General features: G+C 37.5%; 1 protein-coding gene across 1 annotated transcript; it reads left to right on the forward strand.

Moving 5' to 3' along the window:
- The first annotated feature begins 18,445 nt into the window (after positions 1-18,445).
- On the forward strand, positions 18,446-20,595 carry LOC110687588 (cytochrome P450 71A22-like). Its single transcript, XM_021864232.1, has 2 exons — positions 18,446-19,536; positions 19,658-20,595. The coding sequence occupies exons 1-2, from the start codon at positions 18,544-18,546 to the stop codon at positions 20,261-20,263; spliced, it is 1,599 nt and encodes a 532-aa protein (XP_021719924.1). The 5' UTR covers positions 18,446-18,543; the 3' UTR covers positions 20,264-20,595.
- Positions 20,596-27,203: the final 6,608 nt, after the last annotated feature.

Consider the following 27,203-nt stretch of genomic DNA (forward strand, 5'->3'; position numbering starts at 1 on the left):
TCTAAAGAGTCAGTAGCCCCAGCAGCGGCATCCTGCATCCAAGCTCTCGCCCTCTCAACAGCCGAGAGGTTGACGAAGAAGGAGAGGGCAGAGTCGCGCATGTCTTCAAAAATTTCTCGGGCATGAGCAGGGACAGGAACCAAAGGCACTGAGCTGAACCCCATTTCAGCTGACTGGAAAGTCCTGAATGAGTTCGCGGCTGAACTAGAGGGGACATCATTATGGGTGAGCACATCAGCTCCAGCCAGCTGAGGCTCGTTTTCTTTCTCAGTAAGGCCAGGATCCTCAGTTTGGATGCCCAACACATCCACCTCATGCCGAACCTCCTCGGAAAATGGCACAGCTACGTGTCGAGGAGGTGAAGGGTCGGTCTGCAGCTCGACCACTTCGATAAAAACTTCCCTAGAGGGGGAAGTGACTTCGGTCGCCTCTTCCTAGACCTCTTCTAGCCGAGGCCTCTTGACAGGGAGCTCTGGCGCCTTGAATTGACCAGGGCGAACCAGAGGTCTTCTTCTCCCGCCAGCCATGTCTTCGACAGTGGGTTCGGAAGGGGGAGCAACTTCTTCTTTCTCAACTTCTTCCCCTTCGGACTGCAGAAGAAAAGAAAGAGGGGGCAGAAAGGTGTGTAAGAAGCCAAAAAAAAAACAAACAAAAACAAAACAACAGCAAGTAAACTCAAGGCAGAAGCACGCAGATATTTCAGCCGAAGCCACATACTTAACAATTTTGGCAAAACATATAAACTACATCAGAAAGATATGCATCCGAAGATCTGCACTTAGCAAAATATTCTTAGAAACTAAAGAAAGGCTACGTGTAACGTGCATACTTAAGAGCTGAAGTTACATATCTACATACTCAGAAAAATACTTCACAAGCTGAAAAATCAAAGTGCTGAAGTTCTAAACTTAGAGAAACTTCATGAAAATTCAAGCATGAAAAAGACTGCAGAAGGATAGCGAACTTACTGAAGGGCCGAATAACTCTTCGGTGTTTTCTTCTTCTGAATCCTCCTCTCTCTGTGGCTCGGATGGAGTGGGTGGTTGATACGCAATGTCACCTCCTGCAGCAGCGGCAGCAGCAGCAGCGGCGGCAACAGCTTCCTCTTCGGTTGAGTGCAGGAAAAAGGGGTCAAGCTTCTTGTACCAAGGCTTCTGCGCCAAGTACTCAAAAGCGCTGACCACTTCAAGTTTCCTCGGCTGCAGCGTCAGTGGCCGATCCTTTACAGCAGTGATAACAAGGGTATTGGTGATCGGCTCCCTAGTCTGGCTGATCCCTAACACTTCGTAGTTGATACCAGAATTCTCTTCGCAGATCGCTGAAAAATTGTCAGAATAAAACATTAGTTCAGATAAAAAGCTTCAGATTGCAGAAACTGAAAAAGCAGAAAGTAAAAGCTTTGGCCCCAGCCGAATCACTTACCACCTTGGTATCTTCGGCTGAGGCCGACAACTGCTAGCATCTTCTCTTGGAAGATATAATAGCAGCATGGTAGCCAGACAGTTGGCACAACTGTCATTCGGCCAGTTGTGCCAGGATTTGAGGATCGGCCAAAGAACTCCATCTGCTGACGATCCGCTTATGTGAAATCGTCAAGGCCGATCCTCGACATTGATGGACCGGGCTTCCTAGTATAGCGAGGTCCCCCGAAGTAATTAGGGTGACTCTCGTCCGAAGGGGCTCGATCCATTGACCTCTCTAGAATTTATCCGAAGTATCATTCGGATAGGAGGTCAAATAGCCCTTCTCGTCTTCTATGTGCCACCAGCCTCGGCCATGCCATTTGCTGGATTGGGTGTTCGGCGACAGCTTATGCGTGCACCGAAAGCAATGGACGCTCGGCTCCAGCCCATAGAAAAGGCATACCCATAAATACGTCATGATCCTTTTGACACTAACTGGGGTCAGCTGGGCCAAAGAAATGTTGTACCCGTTCAGAACTTTGATGACGAACGGGTGAACAGGGAACCGTAGCTCATTCTGCAGCTGCCGAACGTAAACCCCGATATAGCCAGGAGGGGCCCGATAAATCCTCTCCAGCGCCGTGGGCATTCGGCACCAATACCCATCGGCTTCCATTATGCCGTAATATACTTCTAGTTGCTCAGCGAAGTGGTATCGAGCATTATTTTCCAGCCACCATGAGGATGGCTCGGTCATCAGCATACTTGAGTTCTCATGCTCGTCAATCCACTCCCGTTCTTCAGGAGTCAAAGGCCGAGGTCTTGAGAAAGCCCTTCGGCCAGAAGTACTAGCTTCGGCTGGTTCATTAGGAGGGGCACTATTCAAATGGATGACCCTCAGGCCTCGCCACTCGAGGATGAACCGACCTCGATTCGGGCATTAGGGTTACGGCCGCTCAGAAACGGCATCATTGGCAGAGGACGGTTGCGCTTCAAAATTAATTGCGGCACCTCTTCCTTTATAGCCTCGTCCTCAGATTCCATTGGCCTCTTTCCAAGATTGCCGGCCATTTTGAAATCGGCGACGACGCAAAAAGACAAGAAAAGGGGGGAAAAGCTTAAAGAAAGGGGAAATCCGAACGAAATTTGGAGAAAATTACCTCTATCAGACTCGGAATTCGCCGATTTAGTGGTTCGGAGCAACGAATTACGCTGAAAAGCTTCGGAAAGGGCGGAAATTAGTGAAAAGAAAAAGTGGAGTTGCGCGAGTTTGCTGGGAAGTAAGAGCGAATTGCGAATGTGTTTTTGATTTGAGAATGCCGGAAATAAAGTGCAAAGGCAAGTTAAATATCATGCAAAAACCCACTTACTTGATTTTAATTTACAAACTCTTCAAATTCTTCCCAAACCAATTACAAACCGCCAAAATTAATTATCCACTAAGTTCACTCCACTTCCCCACTACCATTAGTTAACCGTCAATAAGGTTAATTAATCATCATTAACGGTTATTAAAACCGTACCATGAGCGCGGGGAAATTAGGTCGTTGACTAACCTCCTCACTGCCAAACAAAATTTATTATAATCCTAAACTAACCCCTAAACAAGTCTAGTGGTAAGTTCGGAGTCGAACCACAAGGAACGGTAATGTTGGATTGTTCTCGATCTAATGCTTAAGCTACGCCGAAGTCGGTTTATGGATAGTGGACCCTACAACTACACTAACACACATATAAAGATCAAGATATTACAAAGTCTACTAGGGGCAAAGATCCACTTTGAACAATTAACAAGTTAATGGGAATCGATTTGATAATCAATTATGCAAAGAAAGAATTAAAATGGGAATTAATTACCATCAAGAGCAATCTCTCAAATTCCTAGCCTAGATCCCTCATTGACTAGGTGCATAGAAGAAATTTACCCAAAATGCAATCAAATATATAAATTCTAATTCACAATCCCTTGTCAAACTAGAACTAACATGCAATTAAGTTTGCTATCTTGGGAGATCAATCCAATCTAAAACAAACAACATGCCATCATCAATTCAATCAATTTAATCACACAATTATCATCAAATTTATCTCAAATAACTCAATTAACCATAACAAAGCTTCACTCAACACCTAGTAGAAGGAAATCTACTCAAACATGATTAACAAAGCAATTAATAAAGCATAAAGAGAGAAGAGAGTAAGAAATGCTCATTGATATAAAATGGAGATCTTCAAATCATCAAATTCCTCCTTTGATTATCCAAAATCCATGAAAACCATTGTTTCTCTCACTTTCTCTCTCCAAAATTTGAGAGTTTCTCTCTCTAAAAACCTAAAACTAACCTAAAACTACTGAAAATATGAAATATCCCCTCTAAAATGAGCAAAAAATCTATTTATAGCCCTTACTAAATTGCCTAGGAAGCTCCGCAAAAAGTCGAGCAGCGCGTAGAGGAGCGGGCGTGCACCCCTTAGGAGCGGGCGCTCCAAACTTTCTGCCAAACCTTCTGCCAAACTTCAAAATTGCACACCCTGTGAGGAGCGGGCGTGCGGCCTTGAGGAGCGGGCGCTCCTGGCTGCGGAATGGGCAAACTGCTCAGCTTCAAATGAGCATATCTCCCACGTTTTACATCGGAATTGAGCATATGACTTGTCGTTGGAAAGCTCTCAAGATAAGCTTTCATCTCCGATTGGAATAGCCCCAAAATGTTTTGTAGATAAAAAGATATAGGCGTTTGAAGTATGATCTTTGCAAATCAAGTGCACATTTCTTCATTACTTGTTCTTTTATGCTTTATATTTCTTCAATCTTGAGCAATGAACTTATTCAAGTGTTCCTAAACATAAGAGTAAACCAATAAAGTTTAATCTAATGTCATAAGCCACCAAAATATGCAAGAAAAGCCAAAATTGAGCAATAACGTCATTTCACACATAAACATGACAAATGTAGTAAAACGTTATTAAAACCAAGTAAAAAGATAGAAAAACTAACTAGAAAACTCCTAAAAATAGCGACAAAAATGACACTTATCATACCAATTCTCAAAAACATTTAAATTATGTTCATTTATTTCCCTCCAAATCCCTCGGCAGCTGAAACCCGACCCGCTATCCTCACGAATCGGGTCTGGGGAGCAAGTTGTTTGAGGTCCAAATAACTTGTATTTGGGCCCAGTCCACAATGAAAACAATTAAAGCCCAAAGGGCAAGGTTCAACCCTCATTTCAAATAAGCTAAGTCAGGTACAGCAAGGCCCAATCAAATGGCAGCCCATTTGATTCCTCAAGCCCAATCCATCCAATTGGAGTAAGGTATAAAAGCTCACATTTTTGCATATTTACATCCATTCACATTTAATGCCTCAAGCAACAAACTCTCTTGCATAGCTTTTCTCTTATTATCTTACATTCGTACTGACTTCGGCATCGGAGGGGCCTTCCTCGGCACAACCCCCGAGGCCAGTTTACGTGTGTTTAGCTGTGCAGGAAATCCTCAATTCGGCCCTCACTCGAATTGGGCTTCATCTCCACTCATCTGAAGGACCTGCTGAAGGTCCATTGTTTCCTGACCGAAACAAAACCTATAAGTTGGTCAATCATAAAACATGACATATTACATGGTTGAAATCACTTATGAAGTAAACATCCCGCTAAACTAGAAATTTTGCTTGAATATCAGCAGCCCAGCAGGATAACAAGGATGTTCTTCCAATGGACAATACCAAAGTTGTTAAATTAGCAAGAAAGTACTAATTCAATTTCATAAATTATATTACATGATTTTACTACATCCAATGGTACTAATTTCAATACATACAGGATTGACACAACCTTCACACATAGAATGGATGATAATAAGTGAGTTAATTAGGCATCCTAGAGTTATGAAAAACTGCAACAAGTAGCTCGAAAAATTAGTGGATGTAAAGGCAGTCGTACACTCGTACGGTATTTTTGAGGATAATTTAGAAGAGCTATCGAAAGTCATTGCAGGCTATGCATGAACACAAATGATCATCAATGCATGGGCGACGTTTAGATAGATACGATTACACAGGACGAATCTGAGGAGTTTCATCCTAATAGATTCTTAGATAGTACTAGTTCATGTGACTACAAGGAACAAGATTTTCAATATGAACTATTCCATTTGAAGGGGTAGAAGCAAAGTCATTAAAATCGGGATTCTACTTTGAATCAGAAGGAGCTATCAGAATCGAATCGTAGAATCGTAAGATTTTACCGACATTCATAATCAAGAAGTCATATCTAAATTTAATTAAATACAAGGCGTCTATGGGCCTGTGCAAGCAGCCCTATTGCATTGAGCCCCGAAAATGGGAGGGCCTAAAATTGCAACAATGTTTTATTAAAGGTTATATAATCATAAAATGCCATAAAAGGTCACAAAGTTAAACCTGTCAAGTTGGTTGTACTGTCAACAATAAACCATATTGGTTTGGGTGATTAGCGGATCAAGCCTTGGGAATATCGTAGTTTTTGTTTTTTACTTTGCTTGTTTATTTTCCTCAATCTTACTTCCTCCGTTTTTTTTATTTAACCTGTTTCTTTTATCACGCTTGTCAATGCAAAAGTTTTATGAATCATAACTTCAATTCTTCATGAGTAAAAATTATAAAAGTTATATGTTATGGAGTATAATAGTACTTAATGATGAGAATTTAAAAAGATCTCACATGAATATGTTTTCCCTTACATATTATTCACAAAAGACAGTCAAAGGACATGTGAATAGTGTAAAAGTCAAAGCGGGTCAAGTAAAAAAGAACGGAGGAAGTAGTTTATTTGAGCAATAAATACGCTTTTTTTTTTTTTTTTTTTGAAATAGAAATTATGCTTATTTATTATTTTTCACTTTCTTATTTTCTTTTAAATATAATATATGTAGAACCTACCGTTCAACTCTAACATTAATCTTAATTAACTATTGTAAGAAATAAATTAGTTAGCCTTGAAAAATGAAATGTTATCAACATCATAAACTTAATAATATGAGTAGCACTGTACATCGGTCCAAAATCAGACCGGATTTGTTGGGACCGGGACATAAATCACACTACTAGAAAACACCTTATTTACGACGGAAAATATCCGTCGGTACACCTTCTAAATCCGTCGGAAAGGGTTGTTTCCGACGGAATTCCGTCGGAACACGTTGTCGGAGACCACTTTGTCGGAATTTTGGCTTATACCGAGGGATTTTCCGTCGGAAAAGGCCACACCGACGGAATTTCCGACGGATTATAGATTATCGGAGCTTATGTTTGACCTGAATGGGTAGTCCGTCGCAAGCTTTCGACGGAAAATTCTGTCGGAGTTGGAGAGGTTTCCGACGGAATTTTCCGTCGGAAGAGGTACAGTCCGACAATTCCGTCGGAACGATCAATAAAAAAAATAAAAATAAAAATAGGCCACCCACACCACACCCCACCCCACCTGCCCAGACCCCCACCCACACCCACCTAGACCACCCCCACCTACACCCAACGCCACCAGCCCACCCCCTGCCGCCATACCCATCCCCTGCCCCATACCCCTTAACCGCCACCACTCCCTGCCCCATACCCCTTAACCGCCACTACTCCCCACCCAGATCCACTTTCCCCACCCAGATTCTAATCGCCACCCACTCCACCTCGCCACCCCCACAACACCAAGCCCTTCCCACCACCACCACAATAAACCAAATCGAAAACAAACAAAAAAAATCCAAAAAATAAATGAAAAAAATCCGAAACAATAACCAAAAAATCGAAATAAACCATTTATAAACATACATTACAATTTCATCACAAATTTACCAAAAAATCGAAAAAAACAATTTATAAACTTACATTACCAAAAAAATCGAAAAACCAGATCTAAAAACGTACATTATAAATTTATAAACTTACATTACAATTTCATCAAAAATATAATTATAATCATAAATTTTGTGAAAATTAAACCTAGATCTACAAACTAACCAATATTCCACCTATATGGAAAGGAGGGAAGCAGAGAAAGGGGAAAAAGAAGAGGAGAAGAGGCGGTGAGGTTAGGTGAGGGAGCTCCAGCAACCATGGCCGTACTGGATGATATGGCGAAGAAGCTTCTCGTCTTCTTCAGGAGACCATAGGCCTTTCCGAAGCTTTTGCTTGTAGCAGCAAGAATGTCTTCCCATATTATGTATTTGTACATTAAATTAATAAGAAAAAGTATATATCAATCAGAAAGGGGAAAGAGAAAGGGGGAAAAGAAGTGGAGCAGAGAAAAAGTATATATCAATCAGAAAGAGGAAAGAGAGAAAGGGGGAAAGAGAAAGAAGAGGAAAGAGAAAGAAAACAGAAAATTAAAAGAAGAGGAAAGAGGCGAAATTTACAAGGGGGTGGGAGTTCATTAGGTTTTTTTTTTTTTAAAATAAGATTCCGACAGAAATTCCGTCGGAAATTAATTTTAATCCGTCGGAAATTTCCCTCGGAATGATTGGTATTTTCGAGGGAATATTCCCTCGGAAATTTTCGACGGAATTAAAATCCGTCGATAACTTGAAGTTCCGACGGAAAATTCCGTTGGAACACCATTTTTCCGAGGGAATTAATTTCCGTTGCAAGTATTCCGACGGAATTTCCGTCGGAACGTACCTTTTCCAACGAAATTTTTTGACAGATTCTAATTCCGTCAGAAAGTACAAATTTTCCGACGGAATATAGGTCCGTCGGAACGATTCCGTTGGAAAACGGCCTATTTCTAGTAGTGTCAGTGAATTTTGAGGACCGGAGACCGGACTTGATTCAACAGGTCCGGTTCCGGGTCAGACCTGAACAATCAGGTCCGGTCCGGGTTTGGACCTGAACAGACCGGTATGTCCATGTCAGTCTTCCTCCTCCAACTTCTACAATCATTCCTAATTACAACTGAAAGCCACTGCCAATTTTCAGCCAAATTACAAATGCAAACTGGCCCGGTTTGGTCCGGTTTTGACCTGTTGGACCGGATTTTGCCTTTTATTTTCAGCCCCAAATCAAATTTAACCTAAACCCAAAATCCAAAATTTGAAATGCTGGACTTACAGAAGATACCATAGTCTTTAAATGAACCAAATTTCAGATCAATCAATTAATACTAAAGATTATCTTCCATAATTTACATGGATTTCTCTTATCAACCAAATTGCATCTCAGTATACAAGAGAGATCGCAAAAGTAACAATTAATCAACAAAACCTACAAAAAAAACCCAAAAAAAAATCGAAAAATCCAACAAAAACCCAATGTCAATATCCAGAAATTGTGATGACGGTGGCGTCGCTGGGCTGCGGCGGCGGCGTCGATCTCTGTCAGAGGAAGAAGACCCTTTGTTTTAAAAGCTGAAAGGCTTCGGATTTTATTCCCTAAGCTTCGCTTAAGTCGCCATCGAGGAGAGGAAGAAGAGGAGAAGACGATGGCGATGAGAGGAAGAAGAGGAGAAGTGGAGAAATGAGAGACTGAGAAGACTGAGGAGAGGAAGAAGAGGAAAAGTGGAGAACGAGAGACAGAGTCTGAGAGGAGAGGAAGAAGACTGAGAGACGTGAGAATGGAGTATTAGGGTTTAGGGTATATATATATATATATATATATATATATATATATATATATATATATATATATATATATATATATATATATATATATATATATATATATATATATATATATATATATATATATATATATATATATATATATATATATATAATTCCTGTTTTCAGGTCCGGACCTGAAACCCTCGGTATTAGACCGGATCCGGACCGAAACCGGAATCCCTGAATTTCAAGGACCGGGACCGGACCTGAATCTACAGGTCCGGATCAAGTTCGGTCCCAACAGGTCCGGTTCAGGTCGGTTTTCAGGTCCGGTCCTGTTTATGTACACCCCTAAATATGAGTATAAGTTTTATGTGTTAATAATTTAATTACCCGTTTTAAACAAATGAAATGCTATCAGCTTCATAAACTTAATAAGTATTTCCTTCAAAAAATAAAAAAAAATTACAAGTATAAGTTCTTTGTGTAGTTTCGAAGTTTTAAGGGCCTAAATTATTAATAGCACAGGGCCTCTAAATTGCTTAAGACGGCCCTGATTAAATATATTTAAATTATGAGTTTAAAACCTAATTATTGATAGAAAATAGTTGTTTACTCATTAAGCAACCAATACATAACAATATATATTTATAAATAACTATATAGACATGCTTTAAACTTGTAAGGATTTCTCTACTTAAGAGAAATATGTAAAATCGGGTAGAATCGTAAATCGAATCGTATGACATACATGAATCGTAAGATTTTAAGATTATGAGATTTTAATAATAGTAGAAGAATATAATACTACCTCCGTTTCGTATTATTTGCAATGATTAAACATTTTCTTCTTGCTTACACTTTATGTCAAATCATTACAAATAATATGAAATGAAGGTAATATATGTCCTTAGATGTCATTTGCCGTGGTTAATGTCGAGCTCGTCGTTGCGAATCATGTCTATAAGTTCGATGGAAGTTGCTTGTTGGAGTAGACAGTGTGACGTTAGCCATGGTTATTGAAAAACGTTACCATCAATAATGCTCACAAGCGACTAAGCGAGCTCCTCTTTTGTTTATAGCCACTCGCTATTCTTTCAACGAAGGCCGTATTTGGTGTAATTTCATTAAAGTTGGATAAAACACTTAAACACGTTATTCATGTTAAGACACTATTCATTTCACAATTTATTTTTACGAACTGAACTGAAATTATTTATATCGAACTTAAATTATTTTTAATGAATTGAAATTATATATTATTGTTGAACTGAAATCATTTTTACTGATTCTTTTTTAAATTTCTTCTTTAAAGTTACTAATTTTTATTGAACTGAAATTATTTTTATTAAACTGAATTTATTTAGACTGAACAGAATTTTTTTTACTAAATATATTTTTTTTTTCAGGTGAAGTGAACGAGCCTAATTATTTAAATAATTTTGTAATTTTATGTCTTGTTTGATACTCGTATTGAGTTAGTAAAAAGAAGATTTTCTTTGCATATAATATTATGAAGTGTTACAACGGCATTGTTATTTGGATGGAGCACACAAGAGGGGGGGGGGGTTGGGAATTGTGTAGGAACTAGTGTTCCAACATTTTGCGGAAATTAAAAACGTTTAATGCTATGGAAATAATAAAAGTGCAAGAGAGATTTTAGCGTGGAAACTTGTTGCGCTCAACAAGAAGAAAAACAACGACCACTTGGGATTTTCTAAATCGACTTCACTATATAGGCAATACTATTAAAACCTATAAGAACTCGATAAGAATTTAAGTTCCTTTAGAATCTAAATCTACCCCAAATGCTCTTTGCTGCTTCAAACCCGAAGCTTGAAAACTCAAGACTCAATTTTAAATCTCTATAAAAGATAACTCAACCTTTTCCTCAAATTACAACTCAATAATAGATTTAATTTTAATACATAGAAACTCAAGAACAATTGGGAACTTGAAACTCTTGGAAACTAGGAACTTGTGGTACTAACTTACTTACGTGAAAAAATATATATTATATGAAAATCTTTTCAACTTAAGTTAGACCCATTTGGAATGACTCACTAAAAGTCAGACCTGTTTGGAAAGACTCTATGAGGTCAGACAATTTGAAAGTGAAAACAAAGTCTCTTATTTATAACGTACCCAAGCATATCCACTTCCTCCACATTCTCTACAACTATCAATTAGTGTTCCTAAACTTTAGGAACAACCAATATCAGTATAGTGATGAACGTGACATATGGATAAGCATTTGAAAATTGTTTTTTTTTAGAGAAATTATAGGGAGTGCTTAAATCAATCCTTGGAGAAAAAGAAAACGTTTTGTAAAATAAGGTATCCAAGATATTTATTTTTCAAAACATTTCTTTAATCAATTTAATCACAAGAATTATTTCCAGTAAAATAATTTTCAACTTAAACGTAATAAAAAGACTTATCATCTGGAAGTCAGTACAGAAATATCTCAACGGATTTTCCTTGAAAATAGCCAATCAAAATAACATGATGAATAAAAGATATTTTTAGGAAAAGATAAGTTTTTGTAAAACAATATCCTAGGTTTATTTTCCAAAAACTAAATAAAATATTTTCTTAAAAAATAGATTTACTTTTATCACATTAATAAAACTTTATTTTATAAAGCATTTTCCGTAGGAAAAATATCTAAATAAGAATTCAATATAATTGAACGCTTATTTAGAGAAGATCAATTTTGTACTTCTTTTAAGTTCCTTTTAGTACCGTGAGTTCCAATACCTTTCAAGTTTCTACATACGTACATGAATCCTAGAAAATAAACTCATATCTTCAGTCTTCATGCTCCATGCTACTCCGCATGTTGATTGTTCCTTTTAGGAAACTTGATAGTGCTTCCCGTAGAATCTTGTATATAGCTAGACTCCTAAAGGAACACTTGACTTGAACTTCTCTATTTTCTTCCTTCGATTAGTGTGCAGTGTATTTCAGGTAAAGATCAAGGACTTCCCTTGTTCCAACTCCGGAACTTGTTCCTTTCTCAAGAATGTGCCTAAAAACCTGTACACTTGACACACTTTCATCAAATCGAAGTGAAGTAAATAAATAAAGTTCTTAAACTAACATAATTAAATAATAATAAATATAGTAATAATATAACTTTAATACTTGTTCCCTATCTATTAGGAACTTCTCTTTAGAAGTACCCTCATGGGAACTTCACTGATAGTTGCTCTAACCATCTTCATGATATGCAAGGATCAATCCTCCATGACTTGTTTAATATGCACATCAACACACAAGTTAGTTAATAAGCATCATTTGTTTATGATCATCAAAATCCTATTATCTCAACAGGCATTAAGTAATAGTATATATACCTTATTAAGAAAAGCTTTACAATTAATATGGAACAAAAGTAGTAAAATGAGTTTTTAGTATAAAAAAAAAGGATACAAAATGTGTAAGTGTATTGTAAATAATATATGTTTTGTCTTAGCTGTTAAAAAATCATTGTTTAAGGATGAATCAAACTCGACAAATATGAATGTCACCAAAATCAAACTTGATTTAAAAGACGATATTGACAACCTAAATGAGACAATTAGGAGTAGGACTTCTCAGTGAATTGTTGTATAGTTGACATATCAAGAACATATATTGTCATTATATCATGACAACTTCTTGGATATACCTGCCACGTTATTCAACTAGATAGCATGGAGGTGTCCATCACGTTCGTTTTTATGTTTCCAATTCAATTTTTCATTTACAATTGTCCATCTCATGTACATTTGTTTCATCTCTTTTCTAGAATAGTACTCCCTTTATCCCTTTTTTATTGCTTCATTATGAACATGAGGTTGCAATTGAAGTTGATAAGGCTCATCCACCCATGTCTTAATGTTTGCCTCACGTTCAAATTTAAATAGGATACATTGAGTACATACTACGTAGGTCGAAGTTTTTGGTCGTAGAAGATCGATGAAGTAAAGAGAGATTATGAATTCGTGCTAAATATAAGCTAAGAAATGGCACAAGTTTAAAAAGACAAACGAAAAAGAAGATTGTGACTATGCTAGCTTAAGAAACTGAGAGTACATGTGTTAAATCTAGCAAATATATATGTCTTTCAATTTTAAATTCTAGGGCCCCAAAATATTTACAGCCTTCACTATAATACATAGCACGTCGGCATATTGTGATTCACGTACAATGGGTCAATGGCTGGTTTGTTTTTATCAATGGGACTATGGGAGCTTGTGTACCTTCTAAAATTTTGTGGCATAAATTACTTATATTCATTATTTTCTAAGTATGTTTTAAAAGTTACGTCGTACGTCTATCCCAATTAAGTGTTAAATTTGACTTTACAGAGTATATGAAGTATAAATCTAACCGTTGATTTATATATTTAGATAGCAATAATGCAAAGTATTAACATTTGATAAGCTGAAAGTATACATCAAAAAAAGATTTATATCAACTTTATCTTCATTTATTAATAAAACTTTACTTTTAAGAGAATAGCATACGAAATTTCATGATTTAGTGGCTAAGATGTTAATGTTATACTCCGTAAACATAAGCCGATGAGCGTGAATCTACCTCCTAAATTTCTTTAATTAGGAAGAAGTATTATTTTTAAACAAAAAAAGGTATTTTCTTTTTTTTGTTTAAACTTGTAATTATTTCATTTTCACACTCATCGATTTATATATAAGTTCATCCATTATCTCTAAAAAAGGCAATTAAACTACGCAAAATTAATTTTCAGATTTAAATTAAGGCTTGATTATAATTACTAACACAAACTTGTATGCATGAATGATTCTCACATTCTTGAACTTAACTTTTATGCATAATTCACATTATTGAACTTAACTCATGCATAAATCACGCATAATTCACTATAATCATGTACTGACACAAACTTGTATGCATAATAATAATAATAATAATAATAATAATAATAATAATAAAGTAGAATTAAAAAATTATGTAGCAATATACAATTGAAACATGTGAAAAAGTAATCAAAAATTTATTTATTTTTAAACGGTTAGGAGAAGGGTTTTATCGGGCAGGAACCTCTCACAGGTACAATCTGACTCGAATTAACGAGCTAGATAATTTATTTTTTTTTTGGGGGGGGGGGGGGAGGGGTGGGGGAAGGTTAAGAGAATCCCTACTCCAAATTACCTCTATTGGAGTTTGATTCCACACCTTTTTGGTTGTGTGGTGACAAAACTAAAGCTTGGTAAAGTAATCAATAATTTGGCACCTTGAGCGTCTTACATAAACCTCCTCCATAAACCTGGGCACCGTGCCGGGCCGGGCCGCCGCGGGCCATGCCTGGCGGGCCACGGGCTGGTTCGTGCCGTGCCCGTCGTGCCGGCGGGCCCAGGATTTCGTGCCGTGCCGTGCCAGCCATTTTCACAGGCCAGCCCACGGCACGGCACGACCCTCGTGCCTGGCGGGCTCGTGCCGTGCCGGCCACGTGCCGGCCTGCGGGCTGGTGCAGTTTTCAAATAATTTTTTTTTTTTTTTTTTTTTTTATGACAACATTATAAATTAATAAGTTTATAATGTATATAAGTTATAAAATTATAATTATAAGTTTTATAAGGTTATAAATTATAAGTTTATAACTTATAAGTTATAAGTTATTAAGTTATGAATTTTATAATTATAAGTTGAATATTTATGTTTTATAATTTGTATATTCAATATTTATATTTATATATTTACTTTATACTATTACTTTAAAATTTAATGTTTATGATTTATTAGTAATTGGTATAATTTTATTTTTTTTTAATATGAATTTACAAATTGTAACAAAACGGGGAAAAAAGGCAAATTGGACTTTGGACGTGAATAATGCGTACTTTATATTATTATTACTTGAGTTGAGAAAATTGTACAATGATAACAATGATAAAAATCATACAATGATGGTATTAAACAAAAATTGGAAAATGATAAAATTGATATTTTTAAAATCGTACAATATACAATAATTGTCTATTCTTCTTCTCCTTCTTCTTGCTCGTCTTCGTCTTCGTCTTCGTCTTCGCCTTCGCCTTCGCCTTCAAGGTCATCGGCTAGTTGCATAGATTGGGAACTAGCCGAACCCGAACCGGAAGCGGAGGTTCCTTCTTCGTTGTCGTTGTGGTCGTAAGAACGGTCTTGTGAGTGATTTTCTGCATCCAACCAATCTTTGAAACACACGCACATTTCTAGTGTTTCGGGTTTTAGACTTGTTCTTCTATCGTCTAAAACCCTTCCGGATGCGCTGAAAGCTCGTTCGGAGGCGACGGAGGAAACTTGGATAGCAAGAATGTCTCGTGCCATTGCCGCCAAAGTTGGATGCTTCGAGCTTTGTTGTTTCCACCATGCAAGGAGGTCGAGGCTGTTTATCTCATCGTCGTCCATGCCTTTGGTGAAGTCGTAACTCAGGTACATCTGCAACTCCGAGACGTCGCTTTGCGTTCTCCTGATTGATGAATCACCTGAAAACCTTGAAATCAAGTTAGTAGCTTGTGAAAATAAATGTTTGGCCTTCTTACTTACGTTTTTGGATGGTTGGGAAGGCCCTGAGCGAGGAACGGTGCCATATTTGGCTTCATAGACTCTATATAAAGCAAAAAACTGATCCTTCACATTAGTCTTATAGTTTTCTACATCATCGTCAAGAAACATGCATTGAAAGTAAATGTCAACTAACATAAATGCGTTTTCATACTTTTGCCTAGGATCTAATATGGAAGCAAAAATATAAATCAAAGGAATCTCACTATAATATTTACGCCACTTTTTTTCCATTGCTGGAAGATACTGATCATAATCACTTTGATGGCGATGATCAGCGAAAAGTTGGGCGAGTAAGCATGCATTAGAAAGAAAGTTTTGAGCACAAGGATTGTAAACAGTAGAAAAACAATACGTCATGTTATATAATAACTGTAAAAATTGCATATATCTTTCACAGTTATTCCAATCATCATCATACAAAGCATTTTGTGGAAATTTTTGGTTGTAAAATAATGTTAACGGGCCCTTGTACTCAATTGCCTTTGTTAACATGTCATAGGTGGAATTCCACCTAGTTGGGCAATCGGTTCTAATTTTTATTACCCTTATCTTTTGTTGTTTTAGAAAACTCTTCCATTCTTGGTATCTCATGTTAGAGCTATTAATAGACATAATAGCATCTCTGATTTTGCTGTAGTATGGGCCAATTGCCCGAACTCCATCCTGTACACATAAGTTAAGTACATGGCAAACACATCTAGTATGAAGAGCTTCACCGTCTAATAGTACATCGGTTAAGTTTTGTTTGATAAGATTAGCTGTGTATGTCATAGAGGTTGCATTATCAAAAGTCATAGACATCATTTTATCTCGAAGGTTGTATCCGCCTATTGCTTGCATTAAATGGTGAGCAATGTTAATGCCGGTGTGTGGGTATTCCAGCATTTTGAAATGTATTATTCTTTTTTGTAACATCCATTGATCATCTACCCAATGGCAAGTCACACATAAATAGTGATATTTATAACCACTATCCCAAGAATCGGCTGTTAAAGATACTCTACAGTTAAGGTTACTCAATTCGGCTTGTAACCGGACTTTGTACTCTAGGAAATTTTTCATTGCGGCGGAACGAACGGTTTTCCTAGAGATTCTTTTATGTTGGGGTTGTAGTGCTTTGTTAATGTAGGTGTTGAATGCGTCACTTTCCGAGAAAAGAAAAGGTTGTTCGGCGTGTACTATCATTTTTCCTAGTTCATCCCTATCCCTCTCATAGTTGTATGTAAAGCCGTATGGATGGAATTGGGAAATTTTGGGCTGGGTTGGATCACTAGCTGGTTTTTGCACAAGCTTTCATGTGTCTAGATAAGTGTCCCGTCCCGTTTTTGGTAACTGCCGTGAATACACTATTACATGTTTTACATTTTGCCCATTGTTCACCATCTTTACTTAGGACAAAATAACGCCATACCTCACTCCTTCGGTTTTTCAAAGTAGCATCTCAGTTTCGGTTAACCATTCATGATGTGTGTGATGGTTAGTAGTGGGACTAGTGGGAGTGGCAGTAGAAGGGGTAGAACCGGAGGGAATTCGGGTACTTTCTTGGCTACCTTGGCTAGAACAATAGTTTTGTTAATCACCGATATAATTAGGTGGAAATTGGTATGGTGGTAGTGGAAATTGGTTTAGTGGTGGTGCTGGAAATCCCGACGTATTATATGGCTCATAGCCCGGGGGGAAGTAAATGGGGTCATTGGTTTGACTCGTAATTTGGGGGCTCGTTGTATTTGGTGGTTCCCTAGAACTACTACTACGGATAAGTCGGCCTTTCCCCCTAGACCTAGATGATGGGTTGTTCGATGCCATAATTAACAATTAATTTTTTAATAAAAAGTGGTTAACTATAATAATAATAATAATTAATAACAACAATTTTAACAATAAAAATATCAATAATATTAATTAATAACAACAACTATAACAATAACAATAACAACAAAAATAAATAATAACAACAATTGTAACAATAATAATAATTAATAACAACAATTATAACAACAACAATAACAATTAACAACAATAATAATTAAACAAGATTATTCTAATAATAACAATAAAACAATAATAAATTTAAGATTAGTTTAGATCTTACAACCGTGCTTCAAAGCTCCACTAATTACGATTACGAACTTTTTAATTTTTTCCGATATTAGGAAAATAATTAGAGAATTTAAGAGAATAATTAGAGAATTTAAGAAAATAAGGATTATTAGAGATTTAGAGAATATAAGAGATAAGAAGAAGAGATTGTGATTTTGTGATTTGGGAATGAAATAGAGGTGAGTATTTATAGAATTTTTGGGGAGCAAATTGGCAAAAAACTAGCCGTTTTTTAGGCTTATTAAGGAGCTAGAATAAACGGTAACATCACCGTTGGCCTGCGGGCCGGCACGACGGGCCAGCACGGCGGGCCATGCCCGTGCTCGTGCCGGGTCGTGCCTGGGAATTCTCAACCCTGTCCGTGGCACGGGAGTTGAACTTCGTGCCATGCCGTGCTTGAATTCGGGCCGGGGCTGCGCCGAACGACGGGCCGTGCCGGGCGGCACGCGGGCCAACCCGGCCCGTGCCCAGGTTTACTCCTCCATAGTCCGTATAAAGTACCCAGTACAGTAGTACTTGTCCAATGATATCCTGCCATTTAATAAATTTTTTAACCATAATATTGTGTGGAATCCTATAATTAGAGGGGTACCCACCAAAAAAAAAAAAAAAAAAAAAAAAAAAAAAAAAACCTAAAAACCTACTTCATCTAGTACTCGTAGTAGTTACTGAGTACCTTACATCCTTATGCTAGTGTATATATATATATATATATATATATATATATATATATATATATATATATATATATATATATATATATATATATATATATATATATATATATATATATAGTTGTATAATTTCATATTTTTCCATTAAAATACTTAGCTTGCCTATTACTTCGTTCTTTTACAAAGATTAAAAAAAAAAATCTATTACTCTAGCAGAAAAATACATGGAAACCATGTTTATTTTGTTTCTACAATCGTTTCAAAAACTTAATTTCAACCCTTTCTACTTCATCCCATTCTTACTCTTTGTAATACTTTTGTACAAGAACCTTTTAACAAGTCCGACATCAAGAAAAAATTTCCCACCATCTCCACCAAAGCTTCCGATCATAGGGAACCTTCATCAACTAAATCCATTGCTTCATCGTTCACTTCATTCATTGTCACGACGATATGGCCACCTTATGTTGCTACATTTTGGTGGTAAGCCTACCTTAGTCGTTTCATCGGTAGATGCTGCCCGTGAAATCATGAAGACTCATGACATAATCTTCTCAAACAGGCCAAAATCACGGGTTGCCAGTAGTTTTTTTTATGACTGCAATGATGTGGCCTTTTCGCCGTATGGAGAGTATTGGAAGCAGATGAGGAGTATTTGCGCGTTGCAGTTATTGAGTAACAAAAGAGTTTCTTCTTTTAGAAGAATAAGAGAAGAAGAAGTTGCATTAGTTATTGAAAAGATAAAAAAGTTTCAATCTTCAGTGGTAAATTTGACTGACATTTTAATGTCATTCACCAATGATGTAATTAGCAGGGCCGCTTTTGGCATGAAGTGTAACAGCAACAATAACAACAGCGACAGCAACAGCAACAACAAGGGCGGTATGAATTTCAAAGAGCTCTTATTTGAAGCAATCGAGTTACTTCAGGATTTTTGTTTAGGAGATTTTGTACCTTGGCTTAGTTGGGTGGATCGAGTAAGGGGTCTAGAAGGCCGAGTGCAAAAGGTCGCGAAAGGGTTAGATGAGTTTCTTGATACAGTAGTACAAGAACATCAGAATCTTCTGTGTTCGAAGGAAAACACTGATGCAGAATCTGAAGAAGGGAAGAATGCTGGGAACTTTGTTGACTTTTTGCTTGAATTTCGAAGGGAGAAGAAGAATGTTTTTCTATCAGACGATATCAAAGCTATCACAAGAATGAAAGCCATTACTCTGGTAAGTACTTGTATATTTTAGTGCGAATCCTCATTACTGTGGTCAGATGTGACAACTTTTTCTGAACATCTCAAAATAACAGGGCTTTTACGACTTTTCATTGCTAAAAATTTTGATGCAGGATGTGTTTGCTGCTGGGACTGAACCAATTTACGCGCTAATAGAATGGACAATGTGTGAGCTGATTAGGCATCCCAAAATTATGAAAGAGCTACAAAAGGAGGTGAGAAAAATCCCAGGCCCTAGGGTAACCGAAGACGACCTAGGCAAACTAGTTTATCTAAAGGCTGTTATCAAGGAAGCACTTAGGCTGCACCCTCCAGCTCCTTTGTTGCTCTTTCGAGAGCCGTCTCAGGATGTCAAACTATTTGGTTATGACATCAAAGCAGGGACACAAGTGATTATCAATGCATGGGCGATCCAGAGAGACATTAATTTTTGGGATGAACCAGAGGAATTTCGTCGTGAGAGGTTCCTAGATGGTAATACATTTGATTTCAAAGGGCCAGAAATGCAGTATATTCCATTTGGAGGTGGTAGAAGAATTTGTCCTGGGATATCATTTACCATTGTTAATGTCGAGCTTATTATTGCGAATCTCATCTACGAGTTTGATTGGAAAGTGCCTGATGGAATAGATGAATTAGATGTGGCTGAAAGTGTAGGTTTCACCGTTCACAAGCTAATTCCTCTTAAGGTTGTTGCAACTCCTTTTACATGCAAGTAGCACAATCTTGGATGTTATTGAATCAAAACTAGAAGTAAAGTATGTTTTCATTAAGTCTAGTGATCGTCGTAGTTTGTTGCAAAACCATTAAGAATACCATAGATTAGTAAGATTGAGAGTCATAAATTCTTAAGATCGGACATATTGTACCAAAGTAAGATTGAGTTGTAAATTCTTAAAGATCGTACATATTGTACCAATAATAATAGCTTAGGTAATAAAATCGAATCGTAAATTTTTAAGATCGTACATATTTGTTGGATAAATGAGAATATCATTGTAATATATTTGGTGTGGAGTTAATAATTCAAGTGTTTAAATTTGAAGTTTAAGCTCTGTATGTATTATTATCAAAAATTAAATATTATAAGAATTGTTTTTTCACACACTCATCGGCTAATAGTCCATGAAATATTTAATTTTATATATTTTTTTAATAACACGTGATAGCAATAGTTGGATGGTGAGTATGGTGCATACGTCTCTACTTTCTTATTTGCACACATGATAAAATGTTTGAATGCAATTAATTTACTTGCCTTGTAAATAAAGCATGATATACTGATATTACGTGTTTACTTATTCTTCAAAAAAAAAAAAAAAAATGACGAGCTATCATTAATATTGTAACAATTTACGGAGTATTATTAATAAATTACGTGTACGATAATTAATCATGTATATTAGTTGCTTATGAGCTATCAATCCCTATCATGTATTATTAGCTCGACGCAAGTTGGGTTTCTCAACTAAAAAATATAATCTACATTAACTAAAACTCCCTCCGTCTCTTTATTTTTGCCCCATTATCTTTTTCAGGGTTAAACTTTGAAAATTTTGACCATAAATTACCGTTAATGTATAAAAGATAATATAGTCATGAGTGGTCTTGTTAGATTCGTCTCATTGTATATTTTATTAATATCACGTTTTTATAATTTTTACTTGTATGGAAATAAAGATATAGACATTTTAATACGCGTCTTGGAAACCGTGCACAGTCAAATGGGGCAAAAAAATAGGGAAAGAGGGAGTACATTGTTTGAATTTGTACCTCCTATTATTTAAGTTGCAATAATTAAATAGTTTAATACGCAGTAATACATATGTGTACTAAAGCTAAACAACAATTTTTTGGTGCAGCAGGCCACACCGTGTGGCAGGGGTTATTCGAGTTATTTCGTTAGGGGTTACCCGAGTTATTCAATGTGAAAGGAATGGTGTCCTTCTAACAAGTGTATTATTCCGGTAAAGGGTTCAGAATTATTAGAAAGCTAATTTTTCAGTAAGGTCAAGTGATCGGAATGCCTAGGTAAAGGCCGCTTCCGATCAGTAATATTAATGTACAATTAATATTATAGCTTAATCTTGACTGAACCCTTCGGGTCGAACCCAATCAAACAACTGATCCGAGAAGACGAATCAATCCGAAGGATTTGATGAGTCGTCAGAGTTTTACGAACAAAGATGTCAGATATCGAGCTTAAAGCGTCGAGACCGAACGTCGCAAGTCGAGTCGAATTTAGAATTCGAAGAGACGTGAAATCAATCAAGTTACAAGTTCGAGTTAGGTCGTAGCCTCGCATTGGCCTAACCATGCGAGGGCTAGGCTATCTCAAGCTAGCATGCACATCGCAATGCTAGCCGCAAGCCTAGCATGGTAGGCGTGCTAGGGCCATGCATGCTAGCTAGCCATCACAAGCATCGCAGCCTTGCGTGCGTACTAGCATTAGGGGTGAGCAAAGACCTAGGGTACTCGGTACCGGACCCAGAACCGATTAGGACCCGCCGGGTCCGGACCCAGAACTGGTCTCACCGGTTCCGGGACCGGGTCCAAAATTTCGGACCCGGTTGTAACCGGTTCCAGTTCCAAATCCTAAAATTTTGGACCCGGTACCCACTGGGTACCCGGTTGTATATGATATAGTATGTGGATTGTTTGTGTTTTTAAGAAACTAAAGAGTTATGTACAGTCCATTTTAATTTCTAAGCCCAATTGCTTATAAAACTCTCAACCCACTATCAAACAAAACCCTAAAACTTCTAGATTTTTCTCTCCGCTCTACTATACCGGTTACCCAACATATATTGTAAAAAATATATTTAAAAAAACAAAAATATGTTGAACGTAACTAACTAGTAAAATAAAAAAAAATATTAATATTTAATATAATTAAAATAGCTTAATGTATATAAAAATATAAGTATTAAACGCTAAAAGTAGAAATACACCAAAAAAAATATTATGATTTGTATTATATTTCAACACTTATATATACATAAGTGGGTACCCGGAATCGGAACCGGTACCCGATGGAACCAATTCCAATTCCTAAATTTTAGGACCCGCTTGTACCGATTCCAATTCCGGTTCCAAATTTTAGGACCCGGTCCCAACCAATTCCGGGTCCGGATTCTAAAATTTTGATCGGGTACCCGGTTCCAGCCATCACTGCCATGCACCAAGCGCCAGCATCGCACAGTAGCGTGCTAGGCATGCTGGGCGATGCGTGGTGCTGGGCAATGGCACACACCAAGCCAGCATGCTAGGGCCTGGCGCTGGCGCATTGCTAGCAGCAGCATCGCATAGCACCACGCACCAGCCAGCAGCGTGTTAGGCATGCTGGGCTGTGCGTGTGCTTCGTATAACAGCGCCCAGCATTGACGCACCAAGCAGCAGCCTAGCTAGCAGCGCATATGCATCAGCCCAGCATGCGTGGCTCGCTAGTAGCACGCATGCACTGGCTGGCTGCGCATGCATTGCGGCTGGCTGTGCGTGTGTGCTGGCTGGCTGGCCAGGCTGCCCAGCCTTGGTGATAAGCGCCAGCTGGAAGCCAAGGCAGGCTGCCAGCCACCAACTTGGCTTGGTGGTCCGGTTTTGCTAGTGGGGACCAAAGCTTGGTCTTTGCCTTTGGGAACAAGGTGGGTTGGTCCCCTCCCTTGGTGGTCTTCACCTTCTCCCTCTCCTCTTATTGCCACTTGTAACTTGGTGATTGAATTGCAATTTTATTTTGTTTTGATTAAAATAAAATGGGAAAAATTGCAAATCTCCCACATTGATTGAGAATGGGAAATCAAGGTTCATTTCCCTATAAATACCCAAGTTTTGGGATTTGGGAAGAACACTTGAGTGGAACTAAAAAGGCATCTACTTAGAAACGTGAGAAAACCTTAAGTTCGTAAAACTCTAGTTTTTATTGGTCAAGTTCTGACTAACCTTCGGGACTAGGACCGTTCGGGTCGGGTTCGTGGGTACGAGCCGTTGGAGACCTTCGCATTTTCGGGGTTCAAGTTTTAAAGTAAGAGCTTGAGTTCGAGCGAAGCACGCGCCAAGGGTATGAATGTCTTTTTCTTCTCTCTCTTAATTGCTGTTTAATTTGTGATTACATGCTTAGTTGCCTTAATTAGTGGGTGGGTCTTGGGTGGGTTTCTCTTCCGCGTAGAGTCGGACACTACGAAACCCAACACAATCAGGGGTTACTCGAGTTACTCGGTCTCGGTCAGGGGTTACTTGAGGGATTCGGACTAGGGTTACTCGAGTAGTTCACTCGGTTAAGGGTTACTTGAGGGGTTACTCAGTCAGGGGTTACTCGAGGGGTTTACTCGGTCATGGGTTACTCGAGTTACTCGGTCAGAGGTTACTCGATTTACTTAGTTAGGGGTTATTTAAGGAGTCCGGTTAAGGGTTACTCGAGTAATTCGGTCAAGGGTTACTGAAGGAGTTCGGTCAGGGGTTACTTGAGGGTTCAGTCAGGGGTTACTCAGTTAGGGGTTCCTTGAGGGGTTACTCGGTCGGGGTTACTTAAGGGTTTCGGTCATGGATTACTCGAGGGGTTACTCGGTCAGGGGTTACTCAGTCAGGAGTAACTCAAGTAACCCCTGACCGAGTAACTCGAGTAACCCCGGCAACTCGAGTAACCCCTGCCGCACGATACAGCAGGCCGCATACAAAAAATTGTGAAAGCCAAATAGACACGATACACAGTACGAAATACTTTTTTTTTTTTTTTATGCAACGAAATACTTTGTAATATATTAACAAAAGTGTTGGCTCACTTGATAAGTTTCTTATTTCGCATCTCAAATTCTAGTATTCCCTTTGTATTTACAAAAGTGTGCTGGATCAAATACTCTTTTTGTTTTCTTCTTAAAAGTACCTTTTTTTTTTCTTTTTCTTTTTTGGCGGAAGTGCTCGATCAAGTACTTAAGTCTATATAAGATATTAGAAAGTACAGAGTTCTTGAAATGGAATACTCTTTCAATCTATTTTCGTTCATATCAGTTTTCCCATTTCCCTTACTCTTCAGGTTCCTTATTCAAAGCTATGGTGAAAGTTATGGTTTTATTGCCAACTGGTTTATAATTAATGGTGAAAGTTATGGTTTTATTGTCAACTGGTTTATAATTATAATAGGGTAATGCTATATGTAGCTTTTAGGGTTATAAATAAGCATTAAATATATTTTCTTATTTGGTATTAGTTTATGACAAAATCACACGCAAATTAGTGTAATTAATTAAGATATTTCATTAATTCTTTCCTCTTTTAGCTTATATATAACCCTAAGGACTACGTATAGCATTAACCTTGCTTTTTTTTTTTATTTATGATTATCGTTGGTAACCTAAACGTCCGCCGTACCATCTTTTTCAATCTTACAAAAAAATTCAAAGCGTATTAAATATTGTAGAACAAAGAGTAATTTTGAAACAAGATATGGAATATATAACCATTATGCACAAAGTAAAATTATAATTCTTGACTAAAAAATCAAAAGAGGATTGCTGACTGCCAATTATCTCAATAATTGCAGAGGATCGAGAGCCAAACTTTTGAGAAACCAAGCCCAAATTACCCAATTCCAATGGCAGGCCGAGCTAATTCAGGATGGGCCTTAATAGGGGGTGGGCCAATTCTAACCCAACCCACTCCCCATTTCTCATCCCATCCTTCGTCTATTGAAGAAGATGAGGAAACATCCAAGTATATTGAATTGTTGACAACATATACAGGGTACCATAAAAAGGAGTACGCACAATCCTTTCTTGAGTGCAATAGTAATAGTGTGCTGTTTACTGGAAGTGCATGGTAAAGCAAAAGAGTGAAGACACTGAATTGGCTCTTGAGCAACTGTTGCCATGGAATGCAGGAAAAAAAATTCTCAATTCAATCACGTATCACAGAATCACGACTAAAGCTCATACAGGATCAGAGCGACATAGCTGAGGGTCGAGCAGAATTGCTAGCCCGTCCCTTGTTAAACTAAGCTCAACATAATAATCATCAATATAGCATGAATAAGGATTGTTTGTTATTCACAAGCTAAAGAAAAAAATCTTTAACTGAGCAACCAAAAATAGAAAATTGCCAACAAGCAGCTAACTGTAGGATTTCATGGCTCTAGTTTTCAGGTTTGATACCATGATTCAATGGTTATCTAATTTGCACAAACCATGTTTGGCAAAGATTGGTGGTATACTTGTAAAGTGCTACAACCTGCAAACTAGTTTGACATAGCCTAATAACAAATTTGTTGATTTACAGTGTCTAGTATGTGAATATCCTGGCTTCCGATTTCAAGAGACAAAGACCAGGTATCAGATAGACAGATTCAAATTGCATATGAATCAACTACAAGTCCTTACTGAGTGAAGGATATAATACTTCAAGAAACACAACTAAATCAACTACAAGTCCTTACTGCATTTCATATTCACCTATAAAGAATTCTTTGAAAAATGTCCGCTATTCCTGGTGGCATTACCAATCACACAAGATCATTATAAACTATATTATTCATAACTATAAACTGACCTATAAGAGTTACAACTCCCTTTTTACACCAACTGCATAATTCACCTCTATGTTGCTCCAAATTTAGCAGTCTCAATTGGAATCAAACTTAAAGGAAAAACAAAATCACCGGAATCAGGGAAGTAGATTCCTTCAATCTCACTGAATAGGCTGAACTGTTATACCAAAAACACAAATACAATGCTTAAGGTGGATTCCTACATGTCCGTAACCAATTTACCATCGACAAGTCCATAAAGAACATCCTGAGGTCTATCAGATGGACCTAAAGAGCACCTTAAGCATCCCCTTATTCGTTACCATCGACAATTCCAATACACCCCTCTGCCCCCCTCTTTCTATCCTAATCCCATGTCGCCGATCTCACCCTACAAACACACACACTCTAAAGACTGCATCAAAGCCAACTTATTCATTCATTACCATTGACAAGTCTGATATCCCTGCCCCCTCTCTTTCTATCCTACATACACAAACACACCGAAGACCGGCTTCAAAGCCAACTCCACATCCAATCAAACAACTACGAATAAACAAAACTGAATCAAACCCCATCAAATTAACACATTAAACCATTAAATAAGCAGAATGAAACCAATCACACAAGAATGCAAGATCGATATAAACGTTATAATTCATAGCTTGCTGACTGACTCAACTCCCTTCTTACCCCAACCTCATAATTCACCAATATCTATGTTACTCAGCAGCTCAATCAGTATGATTTTTCTAAGGCAAAACCTCCAGAATAGGAGCAGTATATGCCTTCAATCTCACTGAAGGCTCAACTATTACACTAAATACACAAATCATCACGCATAAGGTAGATTCCGATACATAAATCGGTTACCATGGACAAATACGAATGAAACCTAAGGTAGGCAATCTTTCCTCCCTCTTTCTACCCTAATCCCCTGTTAGTCATTGCATAACTCACCATACATACACAATCACAATTGAGACGAATTCAACATCTTATCAAAACAATATAACATAAAAAACGTCCCTAATTGAATATCCCACTATATAATCTCACCATACATATACAAACGCAAACTTAACCAAATCCCAACAAACCCAATCTAAATCCCAATTAACATAAATAAATATACCAAATCAACAAGA

This window comes from Chenopodium quinoa, unplaced genomic scaffold, assembly GCF_001683475.1.
Source record: "Chenopodium quinoa cultivar QQ74 unplaced genomic scaffold, ASM168347v1, whole genome shotgun sequence".
In the NCBI taxonomy this organism is placed as follows: domain Eukaryota; kingdom Viridiplantae; phylum Streptophyta; class Magnoliopsida; order Caryophyllales; family Amaranthaceae; genus Chenopodium; species Chenopodium quinoa.

What these genes read in the sequence shown, in the direction of transcription:
- LOC110687588 (XM_021864232.1), top strand. Translation starts at nt 18,544, where the DNA reads ATGGAAACCATGTTTATTTTGTTTCTACAATCGTTTCAAAAACTTAAT. An exon ending in GAATGAAAGCCATTACTCTG is followed by an intron (nt 19,537 to 19,657) that starts GTAAGTACTTGT and finishes ATTTTGATGCAG; the next exon opens with GATGTGTTTGCTGCTGGGAC.